At 55.4% G+C, this 18605-nt stretch overlaps 3 protein-coding genes across 4 annotated transcripts in view; 2 read left to right on the forward strand and 1 right to left on the reverse strand.

The window, feature by feature from the left end:
• The window catches only part of RAB5C (RAB5C, member RAS oncogene family), a 37133-nt gene extending 30213 nt beyond the window's left edge, over positions 1-6920 (forward strand). Inside the window, exons 2-6 of the mRNA XM_032279638.1 lie at positions 1834-2083; positions 3608-3759; positions 4012-4134; positions 5378-5471; positions 5995-6920. Of these exons, the coding sequence (XP_032135529.1) occupies positions 1918-2083; positions 3608-3759; positions 4012-4134; positions 5378-5471; positions 5995-6110 (651 nt within the window). The 5' untranslated portion in view covers positions 1834-1917 and the 3' untranslated portion in view covers positions 6111-6920. The remainder of the gene's footprint in view (positions 1-1833; positions 2084-3607; positions 3760-4011; positions 4135-5377; positions 5472-5994) is intronic.
• Positions 6921-8158: 1238 nt separating this feature from the next.
• On the reverse strand, positions 8159-10194 carry HSPB9 (heat shock protein family B (small) member 9). The gene is made up of 4 exons (XM_032279277.1): positions 10125-10194; positions 9792-9951; positions 9198-9276; positions 8159-8710 (listed from the first exon to the last, which is right to left on the reverse strand). Exons 1-4 carry the CDS (start codon positions 10192-10194, stop codon positions 8180-8182), a joined length of 840 nt encoding a protein of 279 aa, XP_032135168.1. The 3' UTR covers positions 8159-8179.
• Positions 9818-18275, forward strand: KAT2A (lysine acetyltransferase 2A). 2 transcript variants are annotated; one of them, XM_032279639.1, is made up of 18 exons: positions 9820-10531; positions 10668-10791; positions 11125-11270; positions 11379-11468; positions 11762-11943; positions 12043-12234; positions 13074-13180; positions 13398-13508; positions 13602-13738; positions 13822-14030; positions 14250-14376; positions 15832-15942; positions 16350-16493; positions 16769-16883; positions 16984-17020; positions 17101-17164; positions 17299-17383; positions 17542-18275. In XM_032279639.1, the coding sequence occupies exons 1-18, from the start codon at positions 10193-10195 to the stop codon at positions 17733-17735; spliced, it is 2514 nt and encodes an 837-aa protein (XP_032135530.1). In that variant the 5' UTR covers positions 9820-10192; the 3' UTR covers positions 17736-18275. The 2 variants fall into 2 exon arrangements, with proteins under 2 accessions (XP_032135531.1, XP_032135530.1); XM_032279640.1 differs by lacking the exons at positions 16984-17020; positions 17101-17164; positions 17299-17383; positions 17542-18275 and having other exon boundaries at positions 9818-10531; positions 16350-16548; positions 16769-16856.
• Positions 18276-18605: the final 330 nt, after the last annotated feature.

Genomic DNA, 18605 nt, shown 5'->3' on the forward strand with positions numbered 1-18605 from the left:
GAGCGCGCCATCGCTCACCACCGGGGAAAAAAGGTAAAAACCCGTCTCAAAAAAAAAAAAAAAAAAAAAAAAAATTATTTCCTCCAGTCAGCACTCTTTGAGTTCCTAGTATGCACATAGGCACTACGATGAAGCCATCTCTTAAGCAGAAAGCATTGCCTCTTCATTGACGGGTGAAATGAGAAAGCATCTTAAACTGTGAGATATTGAAGTGGCGTAATTTTGAAATATTTACATGGTATTTCTGGTTGCTAATTGAGACCCACCACCCCGTACTTCCTTCCTTGTACTTTTGGGGAAGAGGTGGGCCCCATTTCAAACCTCTTTTCCTTTGGTGCTGTCCAGAAAGGAAACTGTTGTTTCTGGCTAGTGAATCACTCTTCCTGACGCTCACTTTTTAAATGAGTTGCTGGGAGAACTTGGATGTGGAAAACGATTTGAGGTTGAACAAAGCAAGCCCTTTGCTGTCAGTTTCTTGCATGAGTGGGGACCATTTGCTTCCCACAGATACCTCCTGTTCATCCACATTGCTGTCCCTGGACCGCGAGGGAATGCACTTCCCTTGCTCAGGGGCAGATCAGGGCTCTCCCTGGGATCTTAGACTCCATTATACCAAAAGGGAAGCCTAATAAAAACGTTTTCTTTCCAACCCAGGTTCAAATGCTGAACAGTGTTCAGTACTTAATACCTACTCAACAGTACCTGTTTGTAAAACATTCTGTATATATCCTGATGTCTGTTGATGTCAGATATATATGTCTGATGAAGACATACACTTATATCTTCTAGAGTCTTCTAGAGCTAGGCTCCTCATGTATCTTTGCAATTCCAGAACTTACCAAAAGAAACCAAAAACTTGAGCTTCTGAAGCTGTCACCAACCAAGTGATTCAGATGTTGGGGCTGGAACACCAGCTGTTGGGGGTACAGGACTTGGCGTCTGCCCTCCCACACCTCCTGCCTCTTCTTCCTCTTCATCACCCCATCTCTGCCAGTAGAGAATGGAACTGAGGTCTCCATTGAAAAAGGGAAAGTTGGTAGCTGTGCTGACTGCAGCAGAGCTCTGACTTGGGTGTGTGTGATTTCTGTGTGTTTTGTTTCTCAATGGCTATGAGACTTCTGGCCCATCAAAAAGGAGAGAACTGAGGTAGGAGGCTGAGGGTGAGAGAGTGAAGCATCGCTTTGATTCTGGGGCACAGAGGCACACGATCCAGCCTTAGACAGAAGGTCGGTCAGTCCTTCTGAAGGTGGCAGGAGAAAAATGGCTATGTTAATAACAACTTATGCTGGCCAGGCCCTGGTCCCTGAATGTCCACAAGGTTGGCCTAGCACCTTCTCTGAGGAGCTTTCTTCCACGATCCCCGGGGCCCCTGTTTGCCTCACCACTTGGTCCTGGCTACCAGACTGCCGGTTCCTTGTTGACCTAAATCGTGGTATCTTTCTGAGCATTTTTTTTTAAATTTTGCCCCAAAAGCCTGTTGACCGAACTGTCACCAGGCTGGCATACATTCATTCATCTCCTGTGTGTGTTTATTGGAGGTGAATGTACATATTTGGGATCCAGAAGTCAGTATGTTTGCTCAGAACCATGAGCCTGACGTTGGGAGACCGTTCTCCTCTTTCTGGCTCAAATGGTGGTAGAGCTGGTAAACGGCTAGTGTAGCCCAGTGCGGCCTCCTGACCTCTAGCTAGCAGTGAGGGCAGGCAGGTGAGGTGAGGGGAAGCCGGCAGCTAGGCCTTCAGTGAGGCCAGAGAGAAAGACCTGTAATTTGAGAAGGACACACTGGGTGACGGCCTCTGAGCTAACCCAGTCCTTCTCATTTCTTCCTTACAGTTGGAGGTCCCCCTCCCCACTAAGTGCCTCTTTGCATAGCACCGGTCCCGCCCCGCTCTCTGGACCACTACAGCTAGACGGGCAATGGCGGGTCGGGGAGGCGCAGCACGACCCAATGGGCCAGCCTCTGGGAACAAGATCTGTCAGTTCAAGCTGGTTCTGCTGGGGGAGTCTGCGGTGGGCAAATCCAGCCTTGTCCTCCGCTTCGTCAAGGGACAGTTTCACGAGTACCAAGAGAGCACAATCGGAGGTGAGTGGGGACGAGGGTGTCGGGGAGGGGCTTCAAGGTTGCCAAAGAAATGCTTTGACCTTGAGGAGATGGGAAGCTGCCTGCCTGCATTGGAGACTACGGCGTCTGTGGTGGCAGCCCTCTTCCTTGCCTGGGCCCTGAAATTGAGTCCAGCAGCTGGTCTCCATGTCAGAGTGCCCAAAAGCATGGCGAGTAAGCACTAGCTGGGAGTGGAAAGCTAGCTTCCCATCCTGTTTCTGCCTCTTCTTGATTTTGTGTGGCCTTGACTGAGGCCCTTCCACTGCCCCAGCCGCAGGGAGGGAGAGGCTGGCTCTGGGTCTCTCAGGCCCCTTCTTACTGTAATGGGCGGGCCATGTGCCCTGGCCTCTCCCGCTTCCAGGAGGAACGGCCTGGTAAGTCAGAGCTCGTGATAGTTGGGCATTTCTGAAGCTGACTTTCTCCTTTCTGGAGCGTATAGCCTGTTGTTGATTCTCCAGTGGTCAGCATTTAGGATGTGAGTGAGGGTCCGGCCTCAGCCTCTTGCCTTCATGGCTAGCACACACATCAAGAAGCCGGGACCAGCGTTGGCCTTGAGTCATCCGGTCTCTATGCTCTTGGTTGGTAGGAGGTTTCCAGGCAGCTGGAAACAAATGAGATGTGTCAGCAATCTCCCTGCTGCCTCCTCAGCACTTGGGTCAGGAGCTGGAGAGGGGAAGTGAGGCAGTGTCCCAGGTCCCTCAGTGAGCTGGGGGAGGGCAGACCAGGAAAGCAGCCTTCTACACATGGCTATCTGGGGTCCTCTGCTGGGTCCAGGGGCAGAGGGGCCTTTCACTGTCTGTCCCAGCCCTGGGACTCCTCCTTTGAAGTTTGTGTACAAGCACCCCGCGTTCCCCTAAGAAAGAGTCACCATGTTCCCTGAAGGTCAAGTTACAGGGTGGCCATACAGGAACGGGTCTGGGTCAGAGCTGGGGGCGGTGTCTAGCTGGAGTGCCTGGAGGTGGCAGGGGTGGTTGGGAAGCTGGCCACCCAGCCTCAGCCTGGCAGTGGAATAGTGTGTACTTCTCCGGCATAGCTAAGTGTGTGAGAACGTCCTCAGGAAACCCAAGGTCATCGACACCCCTGGGCTGGAGCAAACCGAGGGCTGGAGAGGTTCCCAGCTGGTCTGTTCTGGAGTGGTAGGAGGAGGAGGTCTGAGGGCGCTCACCCTTCTGTGCTTGGAGTCAGGCTTCCCCTGGGCATCCCCTCTCCTGCCCCTGCTGTGTTCCTCTTCAGAGAGTGCTCCTGAGACGGCTCAATGCACGCAGGCATCCCGTCTGCCCTTGCCTGGGCTGGGTCTGTAAAGCCTGTGCAGACCCCGTCCCCCAGACACATACATAAAAATCTAAACACCAGCCTGCTCAGGCCTGCTTTGGCTCCTGGGTTGGGGGTTCTCTGTACCCATCTCAGCGGTGGGCTTCTGAATGCCAGGGCCTAGAAGCAACCGTGGGAATGTGTGGGGTGGCTTCTAACTCGCTCTTGCCCGTGGGCGCTCCTTCTCTCTTTCAGCGGCCTTCCTCACACAGACTGTCTGCCTGGACGACACAACAGTCAAGTTTGAGATCTGGGACACAGCTGGACAGGAGCGGTATCACAGCCTGGCCCCCATGTACTACCGGGGGGCCCAGGCTGCCATCGTGGTCTATGACATCACCAACACAGTAAACATTTCCCCTTGCTTCTTCCTCTGCCCTTCATCTTCTCCAAGTCCCAGGGATTGGGTTACCAAAGCCCGAATCTTAACCCTCTGTTGCTGGCTGGGGGGTTGGCAGATTTCCTATTCGGGGACATTGTGCCAGAATCTTTAGGTGGCAATGTCTTAATTTGGCTGTGCCAGCTTGCAAGTCTCTAGTGGGTGGCCTTGGGCTGAATGCCTTCTCTGTCCCTTTGACATTCTGTCCCTGTCTTCTCAGGATACATTTGCACGGGCCAAGAACTGGGTGAAGGAGCTACAGAGGCAGGCCAGCCCCAACATCGTCATTGCACTTGCGGGTAACAAGGCAGACCTGGCCAGCAAGAGAGCCGTGGAATTCCAGGTGGGGAGACAATGGACTTGGGGAACGAGTGCAGGAAGCAGCTCCCCCTGGCCTCACCCAGGTTGCTTAGGGGCTTTGGGAAGGGCCGTGCTAGGAGGCAACAGGGAAGCTTCCATCTACTGTCCTGTCATGCCTCAAGCATGGGCCTAGTGGGCATCATGACTCCTGTCTATAATCCCAGTGCCTTGGGAGGCTGAAGTAGCAGGATCACTTGAGGCCACGAGTTCAAGACCAGCCTAGGTGACATAGGAAGACTCTGCCTTTACAAAGGATTTAAAAGTTAGCTGGGCTTGGTGGCATACACCTATAGTCTCAGCTACTTAGGAGGCTAAGGCAAGAGGATTGCTTAAGCCCAGGAGTTTAAGGCTGCAGTGATTGCGCCATTGCACTCCAGCATGGCCAAGAGTGAGGCCCCATCTCCTTAAAAAACAAAACAAAAAAACATCAGGTGCAGTAGCTCATGCCTGTAATCCCAACACTCTGGAAGCTAAGGCAGGAGGATTACTTTAGCTTAGGAGTTCAAGACCAGCATGGGCAATGTGGTGAGACACCGTGTCTACAAAAAATATAGAAGTTCGCCAGGCATGGTGGTGTGCTACTCAGGAGGCTGAGGTGGGGAGGATCACTGGAGGCCAGGAGGTTGAGGCTGCAGTGAGCAGTGATTGTGCCACTGCACTCCAGCCTGGGCAACACAGTGAGATCCTGTCTCAAAAAAAAAAAAAAAAAAAGAGGAAGAAGAAGAAGTACTTTAGTCTCTGCTAACCCTAGAAACTCAACTTTTCTTCCTGTAATTTTCCCAGTTTCTTGTCCTTCCAGAAATATGCACGTAGTTTTTAATCCCTTTCTTTACATGGATGGCAGTGTGCTATACATACTGTATATGTTCATTTTTTACCAGTCCCTAATAATTGCAAAAAGACTGAAAACAGTGCTGCAGTAGACATCCGCATACTTGTGTGCTTTTGTGCAAACATGCAAATGTATTTGTAGGATAATTTTCTAGAAGTATTTCCTAGCCTAAGGATTTTGAAGGGCAGGAAGGTAGGGTGGACCTAAGGAAACCTGAGTAAGACATCTGCCCATGGTTGTGAGCTGAGAGGTGCTGGACATGACCGGGCGGACCCGATCAGCTTGTCCAGCTGATCTCTATTATGAGGAGGCACTTGAACAGGGAAGGTTTTTATCCTGGGCCCTAGCCCTTGCCATTTCCTCTCACTTACTTTCTCACCTCCATCCAAATCAGGAAGCACAAGCCTATGCAGACGACAATAGTTTGCTGTTTATGGAGACATCAGCAAAGACTGCCATGAACGTGAATGAAATTTTCATGGCAATAGGTAAGTTGCTTCTCCTCCCCTTCTCTCTGCCACACCAAGGGCATATCACTTGTCTGCTGTCCTGGAGTGGGCCTGTGGGGTCCCTTTACCACTTTTAACCTTCTGATAAAATTGTTTTCATCCTCACCTGACTCCCAGTTGTAGATGTTGGTTATTCACCTCATAAGTTCCTGAAGCCTGGGTCAAAGTCTCAACATTTCACCCCTGACCCTGTCGCCTGCCACCCATTTCCGAGCCTGCCATCACTACCCCTACCCACTTCCTGGGAGTTTTTAGCTCATTGGCTCTGGAATCGTCCTGCCTGGGTTGTAGATCCTGCCTCTACTACTCGTTAGCTCTGTGGTTTGGAGCAAGTTATTTTACCTTTCTTTGCTGCAGTTTCCTAAAAACACTCAGAAGGTACCTGACACATAGATATGTTAGTTATCACTGATGGGGTGTAAAGGCCAGAATCTGCTCCAGTGGAACTCAGAGAGTTATTGGGGTACTCCCTACAAATGCATTTCCCCCCACTTCCAAACAGCTAAGAAGCTTCCCAAGAACGAGCCCCAGAATGCAGCTGGTGCTCCAGGCCGAAACCGAGGTGTGGACCTCCAGGAGAGCAACCCAGCCAGCCGGAGCCAGTGCTGCAGCAACTGAGCCCCCCTTGCCTGCCCGCTGCCCCCACCTCCTCCGCCTGAACGACCCGACTGGAATCCACTCTAACCAATCGCACTTAACGACTTGGGCCACCACTGGGGGGCAGGGGGGAGGGGTCCACCATGATTTCTTCATATAATTTTGATCATAGGCTGGAGTGAGGTATTCCACCTGCACCTTTCTGTACAAATACTAATTCAATTTTAAGTCTTAAGTCACTTTTTTAATATATATGATCTTCTGCTCTTCCCACTTCCTCCCCTTTCTACTGCTGTCTCACTTTCCCTTGCTGGGAGTAGCCACATGCTCCTGTCCGCCCCGCCCCCCCCACCCTTGTACATGGGGACAGCGGGGTCAGAGCAGCTACACTTTCTTTCCTTCCTGCGGAACAGCGGACCCAGCAAGAGCATCCACATCCTCTTCCTGTTCGGAGTGGTCTTGGGTTTGTGCGGTGGGGCAGACCTTGGGAAGGGGCTTGGGAAGGGAGTGGCAGCTCTTCCCTCAGCTGGCTGTCATCAGGCTGCAGCCCCCCTCCCTGTCCCCACCTCCCTGCTGGGGAAGCACAGCATTATCACAGCATTATTGTGACAGCCACAAACCCATTGCCCACAGCCCCTCCACTCGGTCACCCCGACCTCTGGCTCTGAGCCCTGTTCTGACCAAATCACGATGATGAGTATTTGGGGGGTGGGTGGGTAAGGGGGGGAGTGGGAGGGGACGGAACCAACTTTTTCTGTATTTTGTATTGTATGTTTTCTTCAACATGTAACCAATCAGTATCTTGTCAATATAGTCAGCCGATCGACCTCACACTTGTCTTCCTTGTCTTTCTCTGGCAGAGTTTATCAGACCATGCCCTCTCTAGTTTACTTGAAGTTGATTTAAAATGAACCACTGAATCTGGTTAAACAAAAGCTTCCCCTCAAATGTGAGGGAATGCTGGTGGTCATGGTGACCAAGAGAAAGAGGCTCTTACTGTTTGCAGCTCCGATGGGGTAGGGGTAGGGTAAAACTGACCTGGGCTGACCAAGTTTGAAGTTTCAGGACCTGTGTTCACTTCTCTACCACTCCCTCCCCCTCCACTACCTACCAGATCATGCTGGGGTAACATGCGGTCTGGATTTGATGATCAGTAAGTAGTCTCTGAAACACCAGAAGCAATCTCTTTGGGTGTTTTGGTTGGTCTTTACCAAGCCTGTGAGGGTCTGAATCCTCTCACTCTCTTCCTGAAGAGGAAGGAATCGCTGCAGCCCCTGGCTTTCCTCACCACCTCTGTCCACAGCACCCCCAACACCAGATCCAAGTTGCCCCAACCCAGCTCTCTACTGGTTCTGGAATCAGATCTGAACACTCTCAGCTCTCTGCTGCTCCCTGCTGGGGCTCCTGCTCGGCTAGGGTCACACTCCCCTCCAATTTCTCTGTGTTGGTGAGACAGAGTCTGTCACCTAAGCTGGAGTGCAGTGGGGCCATCTCAGCTCACTACAGACTCTGCCTCCTGGGTTCAAGCCATTCTCCTGCCTTAGGCTTTCGAGTAGCTGGGATTACAGGCGCCTACCACCATGCCCAGCTAATTTTTGCATTTTTAGTAGAGTGGGGTTTCACCATGTTGGCCAGGCTGGTCTCAAACTCCTGGCCTCAAGTGATCCGCCCGCCTTGGCCTCCCAAAGTGCTGGGATTACAGGCATGAGCCACTGTACCCGGCCTCTTATTTTTTGAGACAGAGTCCTACTCGCTCAGGCTGGAGTGCAGTGGCAGCATCTTGGCTCACTGCAATCTCCCTCCACCTCCCAGATTCAAGCGATTCTCTTGCTTCAGCTTTCGGTAGCTGGGATTACAGGCGCACACCACCATGCCTAATTTTGTGGTTTTAGTAGAGACGGGCTTTCACCATGTTGGCCAGGCTGGTCTCCAACTCCTGGCCTCAAGTGGTCCACCCGCAGAGGCCTGATTCTTGGTGGACCACCACCTTGAGGTGCCTTTCCTGCCTCCTGTGCCTTCACTCCTTCTACCTCTCACCCCATCCCCAGAAAAACAACGGACACCCAGGCTGCTGCACACAGGGTTATTGTTTACTGGGTCAGCTTGGAAGCCTTAGAACCGAGGCTGCTGAGTTTCAGGGACGGTCCTGTTTGGGCTTCAGGGAGAGCCAGTGCCCCACACTGGCCTCTGACCCACAGCTGGCCGGAGGGGGTCAGGCAGCAGGTCATGGCGGTGGGATTCATGTTGGTCGGGAGCCGCGTTTTCTGGTGCATCTTCTGTGACATGCTGTAACTGCCCCTTTCCGGGTCACTGCCCTCCATTTGCCGCTGTCCGGTCACCATCAGCCATTGGCCATCCACCTGCACCACCAGCTCCTCCGGGGCAAAGCCATGGGCATCCATCTTCATTTGGTAACTGTCTCTGGCATGGTCATTGTCCTCCTGAGCTGCCGGGCTGTCCTGGAGCAGCCGCACTGGCAGTGTGGCCGCCTGGTTCCGTTCAGCGAGGGCCACGCTGGGACACTGGGATGGCACCCGGCTCTCGGAGAAAGTGTTACCGACCCTCTGTATCCGATTGAGCAACCAACTGCTGTCCAAGAGCTCGAGGCTCCGAGCACAGAGCTAGGCGCGAGGACCCCAGGAGGGGAGGGACCTCGCACAGCCTAGCTGAGCTCGGCTCGCTCGGTTCCCCTGGGTTTCCTTTGCTTCTGCAAAAGCAGGCGGAGTTGAGGTTAGCCACGCCCATCTTACCACCAAGAGCAAGACTGTCAGCGCCAGGCAGCTAGCTGCTCTCATCCCAGACCCTGACCCTTTCTCCGCCTTTCCCCACCTCGTCAGTGGGTCTGGGGCTGTGAAGGAACTGGATCCACAACCAGGCCAGATCCGAGGGAGCCGGACCCCGCCGCAGCCAGCAGCAGACTGATCTGCTGGCTAGCTGGAAGGGGACTGTCTTGCCTCCTAAGGACCAGACCTGGGGCAAGGTTTGTTCCCAGATACAGCCAGGGGAGGGCAGCCTTCCCGGGTCATCCACCCTGCCTCTCCCTGACCACCCACAACTCCACGTGACACGTGGGACGAAGAGGCAGACTGGTCTCTCCGGCTGCCTTACTAAATCCGCTCCCAGGGCTTCCTGTGCGGCAAGCTGGGTTCTGGGCTCTGGGGCCACAAAGATGAAGACGCAGTTGGGGCTTCAGGAGAGCAGCTCCCAGTGCACAGAGAAAAACCTACCTCTCCTCTGCCTGACCCTCCACTTCAGTAGCCTTGGTGACCATCGTGACCACAGCTATGGCTCTGGTGCTGTTATTTGATAAACTTTATTTTTTAAGAGACACGGGGTCTCGTTATGTTACCCAGGTTAATTTCGAACTACTAAGTAGGCTAAAGCAATCCTCCCATCTCGGCCTCCCAAAGTGCTGGGATTACAGGCGTGAGCCACCTCACCCAGCCTATAAACTTTATTTTTTTATTTTTTGTAGAGATGGGGGTCTCCCTATGTTGTCCAGCCTGGTTTCGAACTCCTGGGCTCAAGCGATCCTCCTGCGTGAGCCAGCCACCTGGCCTGATAAACTCCCTTTGTTGAGTGATACTATTAAATGCATACATACAGAAAAGCATACAAAAGGATGCAGGTGAATGTCAGGAAGAGAACATACCCAAGTCACCACCACACTGCTGCAGAACTGTTGCTACGTTTCATCTCTACCGCAGGTGCAATTCCGTGTCCGGAGCCGCGTAGGGCAGGGCTTTTGCAGGAGTTGGGGAGAGGGTTAAGTGGTACAGAGGCTCGGGGAAGAGGCAGACCCCACGATTCTCCCAAGACTCCTTGTCCCCAAGAGAACAGCCATCGTGACTCGCCCGGACGCCTTTAAAAGAGATTAGAAGTGAAGAGGGGTCAATGTGGGGCTTACGCTCAGGCCTCACTTGGCCGTCAGGGACCAAGAGACAGGACAGAAAAGTCTGGAAGCTAAAGGCAGTGGGGGAACACAGCGAGAAGACTACAACTCCCGTCGTGCGCCGCGCAGCGACGCCTGCGTACTGAGCGCCGGTTGCCCATGCGGCCCTAGGGCTGGGAGCGCGGCGCCGCTCTCCGCTGCGGGGGAGGCCATGGCGGAACCTTCCCAGGCCCCGACCCCGGCCCCGGCTGCGCAGCCCAGGCCCCTTCAGTCCCCAGCCCCTGCCCCAACTCCGACTCCTGCACCCAGCCCGGCTTCAGCCCCGACTCCGACTCCCACTCCGGCACCAGCCCCTGCCCCAGCTGCAGCTCCAGCCGGGAGCACAGGGACTGGGGGGCCCGGGGTAGGAAGTGGGGGGGCCGGGAGCGGGGGGGATCCGGCTCGACCTGGCCTGAGCCAGCAGCAGCGCGCTAGCCAGAGGAAGGCGCAAGTCCGGGGGCTGCCGCGCGCCAAGAAGCTAGAGAAGCTAGGGGTCTTCTCGGCTTGCAAGGTGGGGGCGGGGCCTGGGGTGAAGGGGCGGGGCTTGGGGCATCCCCGGGCTCGGGTGGGAATGGGGTCAAAGCTCTGGCTGCGGAACGGCTCTTGCCCCAGAGGTATAGGTCACTGACTGATCCTTCCGCCTCCAGGCCAATGAAACCTGTAAGTGTAATGGCTGGAAAAACCCCAAGCCCCCCACTGCACCCCGCATGGATCTGCAGCAGCCAGCTGCCAACCTGAGTGAGCTGTGCCGCAGTTGTGAGCACCCCTTGGGTAAGGCAGGCAGCGCCCTTGGAGCTGGGGGCAGGTGCAGGGTCCTGCTTGGACAGGGTGACAAGTCCCACAAAGCCTCATCTCTGAAAAAAATCAAAGATGCTTCCTAAGGAGGGATTGGGTTGGGGGTGTGCATGCATCAAGAAAGAAAGGAAATCTCAGCCCAGAACAGGTCCGGGCAACCCAACGGTTGATATCGGAGCAATCAGTCTCACCGTTGGTCACACTGGTTGGAGGGACGGAGTGTGTATCTTTGGTTGGCTGTGAAGAGAGGCAAGAAGCCTTGTTGCTCTCTTCTATCAGTTTTTCCCAACTCTGCCACCTGTCTTGCAGCTGACCACGTATCCCACTTGGAGAATGTGTCAGAGGATGAGATAAACCGACTGCTGGGGATGGTGGTAGACGTGGAGAATCTCTTCATGTCTGTTCACAAGGAGGAGGACACAGACACCAAGCAGGTCTATTTCTACCTCTTCAAGGTGAGCTTCCACCTAAGGAGGGTGTGAGTGGGTGAAGGAGGTGGGGCCTTGAGGGGTTGTCTGTAGCTCTGCCCTGCTCCCCCCTCCTTCCCTTCCTCTTCTCTCCAGCTCCTGCGGAAATGCATCCTGCAGATGACCCGGCCCGTGGTGGAGGGGTCCCTGGGCAGCCCCCCATTTGAGAAACCTAATATTGAGCAGGTGGGATGGGGAATTGGAGATAGGGGGTAGGAGAATTGGGGACAGCTTGGAGGAGTGGGGAGCCTGTGTTCTCCATTCTCAAGCTGAGAACATGGGGGAAGTTCAGAGAAGGGAGGGTGTTTTGTGCTAACCTTGGTGCTGTAGGGAGGGGGCAGAGCTTCTCTATAGAGAGCACCTGAGAGAGAGGGGAGACCCTTGTCCCTGGCCTCAGAAAGCATCTTCTTTTGTCTAAGAAGGCCCTGCGGGCTGCTCACACCTCATTCCTGGTTTTGTCCCCACCCACCGCTTCTCAGGGTGTGCTGAACTTTGTGCAGTACAAGTTTAGTCACCTGGCTCCCAGGGAGCGGCAGACGATGTTCGAGCTCTCAAAGATGTTCTTGCTCTGCCTTAACTACTGGAAGCTTGAGACACCTGCCCAGTTTCGGCAGAGGTCTCAGGCTGAAGACGTGGCTACCTATAAGGTCAATTACACCAGGTAGGCTCAGCTGGGGGCAGCGTCGGGGCAGCCTTGCAGGCTCAGCCTGGGTTCAGTGGTTTCCGCCCTCACCTGTTTCCCCTCTGCCCCCTACTCTAGATGGCTCTGTTACTGCCACGTGCCCCAGAGCTGCGACAGCCTGCCTCGCTATGAAACCACTCATGTCTTTGGGCGAAGCCTTCTCCGGTCCATTTTCACTGTCACCCGCCGGCAGCTGCTGGAAAAGTTCCGAGTGGAGAAGGACAAATTGGTGCCGGAGAAAAGGACCCTCATCCTCACTCACTTCCCCAAGTAAGGCTCCTTCTGGCCTATCAGGATTTGGCACCAAGTTCACTTCCTCCCTGTTGTCCCCTTTTTTCCAGGAAGGCTTCCTGGATTGGTCCCTCCTCTCCCTCCATGGGCCTTCTGGGATCTGGGCGTCTACCTGGCAGACTTGCCCATGGCCCAGAAGCAACTTGCTAGTACTAGTCTGGGGATGGCAGGTACATGGCCCGAGCTAACGCTGCCCCCCTCACCCCATGCCCCGGTAGACGTTACTAATTATTTCCCATGGGGGCCTGGACACAGCCTCAGACTCCTTCCCTGCACAGCTCTCCAAGAAAGCAGAGCTTATGCTTAAAGTGAAACCCATTTCCACTCCTGTTCTGGTCTTTTCTGTACTGTGTTCTTCTGTTTGGCCACATCTTTTAAAATCTGGGTCATAACTCCCCTGTTCAAAAAGCCTTACTGACTAATCCTGGCTCTCTAGTGCCCCCTGCCACCAGGTGGGAACAAAAAATGGCAAGGTGGGGTGGAGTCTGAGCCCATTTTGATACTGAGGGCAGCGAGGGGACTCAGGGTGACAAGGTGTCCTGCCTGGTCACATAGCACAGGATGACATCAGCTCCGACATGTCTCCTTGTGCTGCCCAGCATGGCGAAACTGAGCCTCTTTGATCTCTGTCCTGGATGTGTCCTATCCTCTTACCTTCAATTGGAGGCTCCCAGAAGGCAGGGGCTATCTCCTCTTTGAGGCCCCCAGTTCCCTAAGAGCAGGGTCTGTCTCTGACCAGCCTCCAGTCCCTTTGCTGCCTGGCCCAGGCTGCACCCGTGGAGGACAGAGTTGTGGGACAGACTGTGTCCTCCCTACAGATTCCTGTCCATGCTAGAGGAGGAGATCTATGGGGCAAACTCTCCGATCTGGGAGTCAGGCTTCACCATGCCACCCTCAGAGGGGACACAGCTGGTGCCCCGGCCAGGTATGTGCCATGTTAGGCTCCGCAGGGTCTCTGGCCTCCCTGGCTGAGCTAAGCCTCCTGGGTGGAAGAGGGCTCAGCTGAGCTGGAGGGTCTGGATCCCATTGAGGGACCTGCCAACAGCTGCAACCCCCGTCCCTAATCTATGTTTGTCTGTCTCTCTCTCTCTCCCCCTCTCTCCCGCCACCGCACCCTTCTCTCTCCCTCTCTCTCTCTTCAGCTACAGTCAGTGCAGCGGTTGTTCCCAGTACCCCCATCTTCAGCCCCAGCATGGGTGGGGCCAGCAACAGCTCCCTGAGTCTGGATTCTGCAGGGGCCGAGCCTATGCCAGGTGGGATACTCAACCCCTGACCTCGGACCCTCATTGACCCCTCCCCAAACGTTTTTTACTGTTCCTGGACAACCTTGCCTACCTCCCCCATAGGCGAGAAGAGGAAGCTCCCGGAGAACCTGACCCTGGAGGATGCCAAGCGCCTCCGCGTGATGGGCGACATCCCCATGGAGCTGGTCAACGAGGTCATGCTGACCATCACCGACCCTGCTGCCATGCTGGGGCCTGAGGTGGGCAGCCCGACCTGCTGATCAGCTGGGGGATCCCCCCACCAACCTGAGACCCCGGCCCACTGCCCCTCCTCTCTGCCTAGACGAGCCTGCTATCAGCCAATGCAGCCCGGGATGAGACGGCCCGCCTGGAGGAGCGCCGAGGCATCATTGAGTTCCACGTCATCGGCAACTCACTGACGCCCAAGGCCAACCGGCGGGTGTTGCTGTGGCTCGTGGGGCTGCAGAATGTCTTTTCCCACCAGCTGCCTCGCATGCCCAAGGAGTACATCGCCCGCCTCGTCTTTGACCCGTGCGTCCCCCACAGAGCCCCTACCCCAGGGCCACACACCTGGGAGCCCTTCCTCCTCCACCTCCTCACTCCTGAAAATTGGGGATTCCCTTTTCCCCACTTGTGAGGTTCAACCGTGGAGCATTCTTACTTCTCACTGCCCAACCCTGACTACAGCTCAGACTTCCAGGGCTCTGAAGAGGACAGGCAGGGACTGTGATGTGCCTCCCTCTCTCTTAGGAAGCACAAGACTCTGGCCTTGATCAAGGACGGGCGGGTTATCGGCGGCATCTGCTTCCGCATGTTTCCCACCCAGGGCTTCACCGAGATTGTCTTCTGTGCGGTCACCTCTAATGAGCAGGTCAAGGTGAGCGCAGCTCCCTGGCCCCAGCCCCATCCCACGGCAGGCTTCTAAGTTTGGGCCAGCCCTGAGCAGCAGGATGTGTGGGGTGCAGCAGCCCCTGTTCCTCTCTTAGTTAGCGGCCAGTTCCTCACATCCCCACAAGGTGGCAGCCGTACTTTAATATTAGGAAACCACCTGCTCCCAAAAGGAGCCGGAGAAGCAGCCACACTTCGGTGCACCTGTGGACCTGGGTTTTCCTCATCACAAGAACATCTACATACATGGGGGAATGCATTATTTTTTTTTTTTTTTTTTTTTTTGAGACGGAGTTTCACTCATGTTACCCAGGTTGGAGTGCAATGGCGCGATCTCGGCTCACTGCAACCTCCACCTCCTGGGTTCAGGCAATTCTCCTGCCTCAGCCTCCTGAGTAGCTGGGATTACAGACACACACCACCATGCCTAGCTAATTTTTTGTATTTTTAGTAGAGACGGGGTTTCACCATGTTGACCAGGATGGTCTCGATCTCTTGACCTTGTGATCCACCCGCCTCGGCCTCCCAAAGTGCTGGGATTACAGGCTTGAGCCACCGCGCCCGGCGGGAATGCATTATTTTATTTATTTTTATTTTTTGAGACAGGGTCTCTGTCATCCAGGCCAGAATGCAGATCATGGCTCACTGCAGCCTCTACCTCCCAGGCTCAAGTGAGCCTCCTGCCTTGGCCTCCCAAGTAGCTGGGACGACAGGTGTGCACCTGGCTAATTTTTGGAGTTTTGGTAGAGACTGGGTTTCGATATGTCGCTCAGGCTAGTCTTCAACTCCTGACCTTGTGATTCTCCTGCCTTGGCCTTCCAAAGTGCTGGGATTATAGGTGTGAGCCACTGCTCCTAGCTGAACTAATAATTATTACAGTAGCCCTGTGCTGATAGTATTGGCTTCTGTCCTTTGTCACAACATACCCACTCGCAGGGTCTCTGTCTGGTTCTGTGTGTCACGTACCCCAGAGCTGCATGGTGAGTTGTTGGCCCTGATCTGTGGGAGGCATTGCTCCTGCTCCTGCCGCTGGTGATTCCCTCTCCCTTTTCCCCCAACTCTGAGGCCCGAGGACTGGGAATCAGTGGCCCGTGTTGTGTTTGGGCCATGGCTGGCAGCCTGACTGTCAACACATTACCTAAGGTAGCTGAGTTTCAGTTTTCTCTTCTATAAAATAGAGGTGGTAATACTCACCTCTGGGGTTAATTTGAGAATTGGTCTGTAAAACAGCAAGTACTGCACCTGACCCAGAGTGAGCTTAGCCCGCAGCCTTCCCTTTCTCCACATAAACTCTCCTTCCTCTGCCAGCTGCCTTTCTTGTGCCTGGATGCTCTCGCCCTCCCTACCTCCTTTCCATTCTGCCCTGTCCGCTGTGAGCTCTGAGACCTCTCCAGCACCAGGCCCATCCTCTGCTCCTGGTGAGTCCTGCTCCCCTCCCCCACAGGGTTATGGGACCCACCTGATGAACCACCTGAAGGAGTATCACATCAAGCACAACATTCTCTACTTCCTCACCTACGCTGACGAGTACGCCATCGGCTACTTCAAAAAGCAGGTGACCTGTGGCCTCGCCCCACACCCGTCCTTTGCCTGGAGCCTGGGATCATTGTCTGATGGAGTAGGAGTCCCTTTGCGTCCCCTGTTTCACCTGACATCTGCCAGCGAAGTCTCCATGCCTGCCTGCCTTCCTTCCTTCCTCTGCTGCCGCTGCCCCAGGAGAGAACAGGGGCCTTTGGGGCCAGTATAGCAGGCTGGAGGAACTGGGGGCTCTTGGGGATGAGTTGGGAGCAGGCGATGACCTGGGACCTTTCCAGGGACAGTTTGAAGCCTCACAGTGCCCCAGGAGGAGGTTCAGGATTGGGAGGTGGCACATGGCAAGCACCACTGGTGCTCCCAGGGGAGGGACTGCAGAAGGTGGGAAATACTTATAGATGCACTGGGTCATGACCATCCATCCCCCAGGGCTTCTCCAAAGACATCAAGGTGCCCAAGAGCCGCTACCTGGGCTACATTAAGGACTACGAGGGAGCGACACTGATGGAGTGTGAGCTGAATCCCCGAATCCCCTACACGGAGCTGTCCCACATCATCAAGAAGCAGAAAGAGGTGGTGTGCGCATCTGCGGGATTTTCATGAATGTGCCTGCGGCGGGCCAGCGCACGTGTATAGACCTATACCACGTGTGCATGCGCGTGTGTGAGTGAGGAGGGCACAGGCTGGGATCTTGGTTCTTGCTCTGCCTCCTTTGGGGAAGTAACGAGGGAAGGTGCTGGATTAGGTGGTGATGTAGCCAGGTGGGTGCAGCTGATGGCTCCGACCAAGACCCCTGGAGGGGCTGTTGTTGGGGCTGGAGTTGCCCCTCAGACCCTTCCTCCCCTCAGATCATCAAGAAGCTGATCGAACGCAAACAGGCCCAGATCCGCAAGGTCTACCCGGGGCTCAGCTGCTTCAAGGAGGGCGTGAGGCAGATCCCTGTGGAGAGCGTCCCTGGCATTCGTAAGCAAGGGTCTGGGTTGCGGGGTAGGGGTTGGGGGGCATGCTGCTTGGGGTGTGGAGTGGCATTCTCAGGGACGTTCTCCCCCTCCCCACTTTGCAGGAGAGACGGGCTGGAAGCCATTGGGGAAGGAGAAGGGGTGAGTGTTTTGTCAAGAGAGCTGGGTTGGGGGCGGGGCAGAGGGACTGGGAGCCTCAGACTTGGTGTCTGTTGCCCCAGGAAAGAGCTGAAGGACCCTGACCAGCTCTACACAACCCTCAAAAACCTGCTGGCCCAAATCAAGGTGAGGAGAGCGGGTTTCCTTTCCAGGACCCCTGCACCGATGGCTGTGGCCTCTTGATGCAGTGTGGGGTGGCTGGTGATCTCAGGCTGGCATGGGTGCAGCCGGGCTGTCCCCAGCTGGGCTCTTCTCTCCAGTCACACCCCAGTGCCTGGCCCTTCATGGAGCCTGTGAAGAAGTCGGAGGCCCCTGACTACTACGAGGTCATCCGCTTCCCCATCGGTGAGGACCCTCCATTCCATCCCCATGCCCTCCTCTTCCGTCCCCACACCTGCTCCTGCCCTCACTGCAGCCTGCAGCCCCATGGGGCCCACCCCGGCGGACAGCCCTGCCGCAGCCCTCAGCCTCTTAGAGCTGTGCTCCTTCTCCTGCTGCCGCAGACCTGAAGACCATGACCGAGCGCCTGCGAAGCCGCTATTACGTGACCCGGAAGCTCTTTGTGGCCGACCTGCAGCGGGTCATCGCCAACTGCCGCGAGTACAACCCCCCCGACAGCGAGTACTGCCGCTGTGCCAGTGCCCTGGAGAAGTTCTTCTACTTCAAGCTCAAGGAGGGAGGGCTCATTGACAAGTAGGCCCCAGCTTTGGGCCGCAGCCGTGACCTGGAACATCTCCACCTCGGATTCTGATCTGATCCTTAGGGGGTACCCTGGCCCCACGGACCCAACTCAGCTTGAGACACTCCAGCCAGGGGCCCTCCGGCCCCGATCCTGCAGCCCTCTCTGGACCTTCGGGCACCCCCAGGCCTGCAGCTCTGTCCCAGCCGTTACTGCGTGTGTGAGCGGTCTCCTGGGTCTGGGCCCAGCTCCTCTAGAGTGGCTGTTGGCCGGGGATGGACCTTGCCCAACCCTGGTGGCCCCCAGATCTGTTCCCTAAGAGCTGTGAAGGCTTGGAGTCCTGGGCCTGGCCCAGGTGGTTGTTTCCCTGAGGTCCAGGACTGCTCGTTTTAGCTTGAGTGATGGCTGCAGGGGTTGGAAGTCCAGCTCGGACTGGAGGGGCCATGCCTTGCCCGGCACTGTTCTGTCAGCCTCCCCCAGGACGGGAGGGTATGGGGACCATTCACTCCCTGGCATTAATCCCTCAGAGGGAACAATAAAGCTCTTTTTATTTCTGTGTGTGATTGTTTCTTTGGTATACTCCCAGCCTTAGCAGGCTTGCCTTTGCCCTCAATGATCTCTTACAAGCTGGAAGCTGCCCTCCCCAGCAAGCCTCAGGCCTGGTCCTGTGCTCCTAGGGCGATGGGTCCTGCCTGGCTGCAGCCGCCCACCCTCCCTCCTCCAAGCTGCTCCTGATCCAGATGCCAGGGCAACGGGTCAGAACCCCTTGCCTTAATCTTAACCTGGGTAGCTGTGGTTACAACCGACTGCAAAAGGGCCAGAGGGTAGAGGATCCTGTAACAGTGGGAGTACTTCCCTGTTAGCACACTCGATTCTTTTTCTTGGGGG

This window comes from Sapajus apella, unplaced genomic scaffold (genome assembly GCF_009761245.1).
Source record: "Sapajus apella isolate SASKATOON/1434 unplaced genomic scaffold, GSC_monkey_1.0 scaffold12, whole genome shotgun sequence".
Lineage (NCBI taxonomy): Eukaryota > Metazoa > Chordata > Mammalia > Primates > Cebidae > Sapajus > Sapajus apella.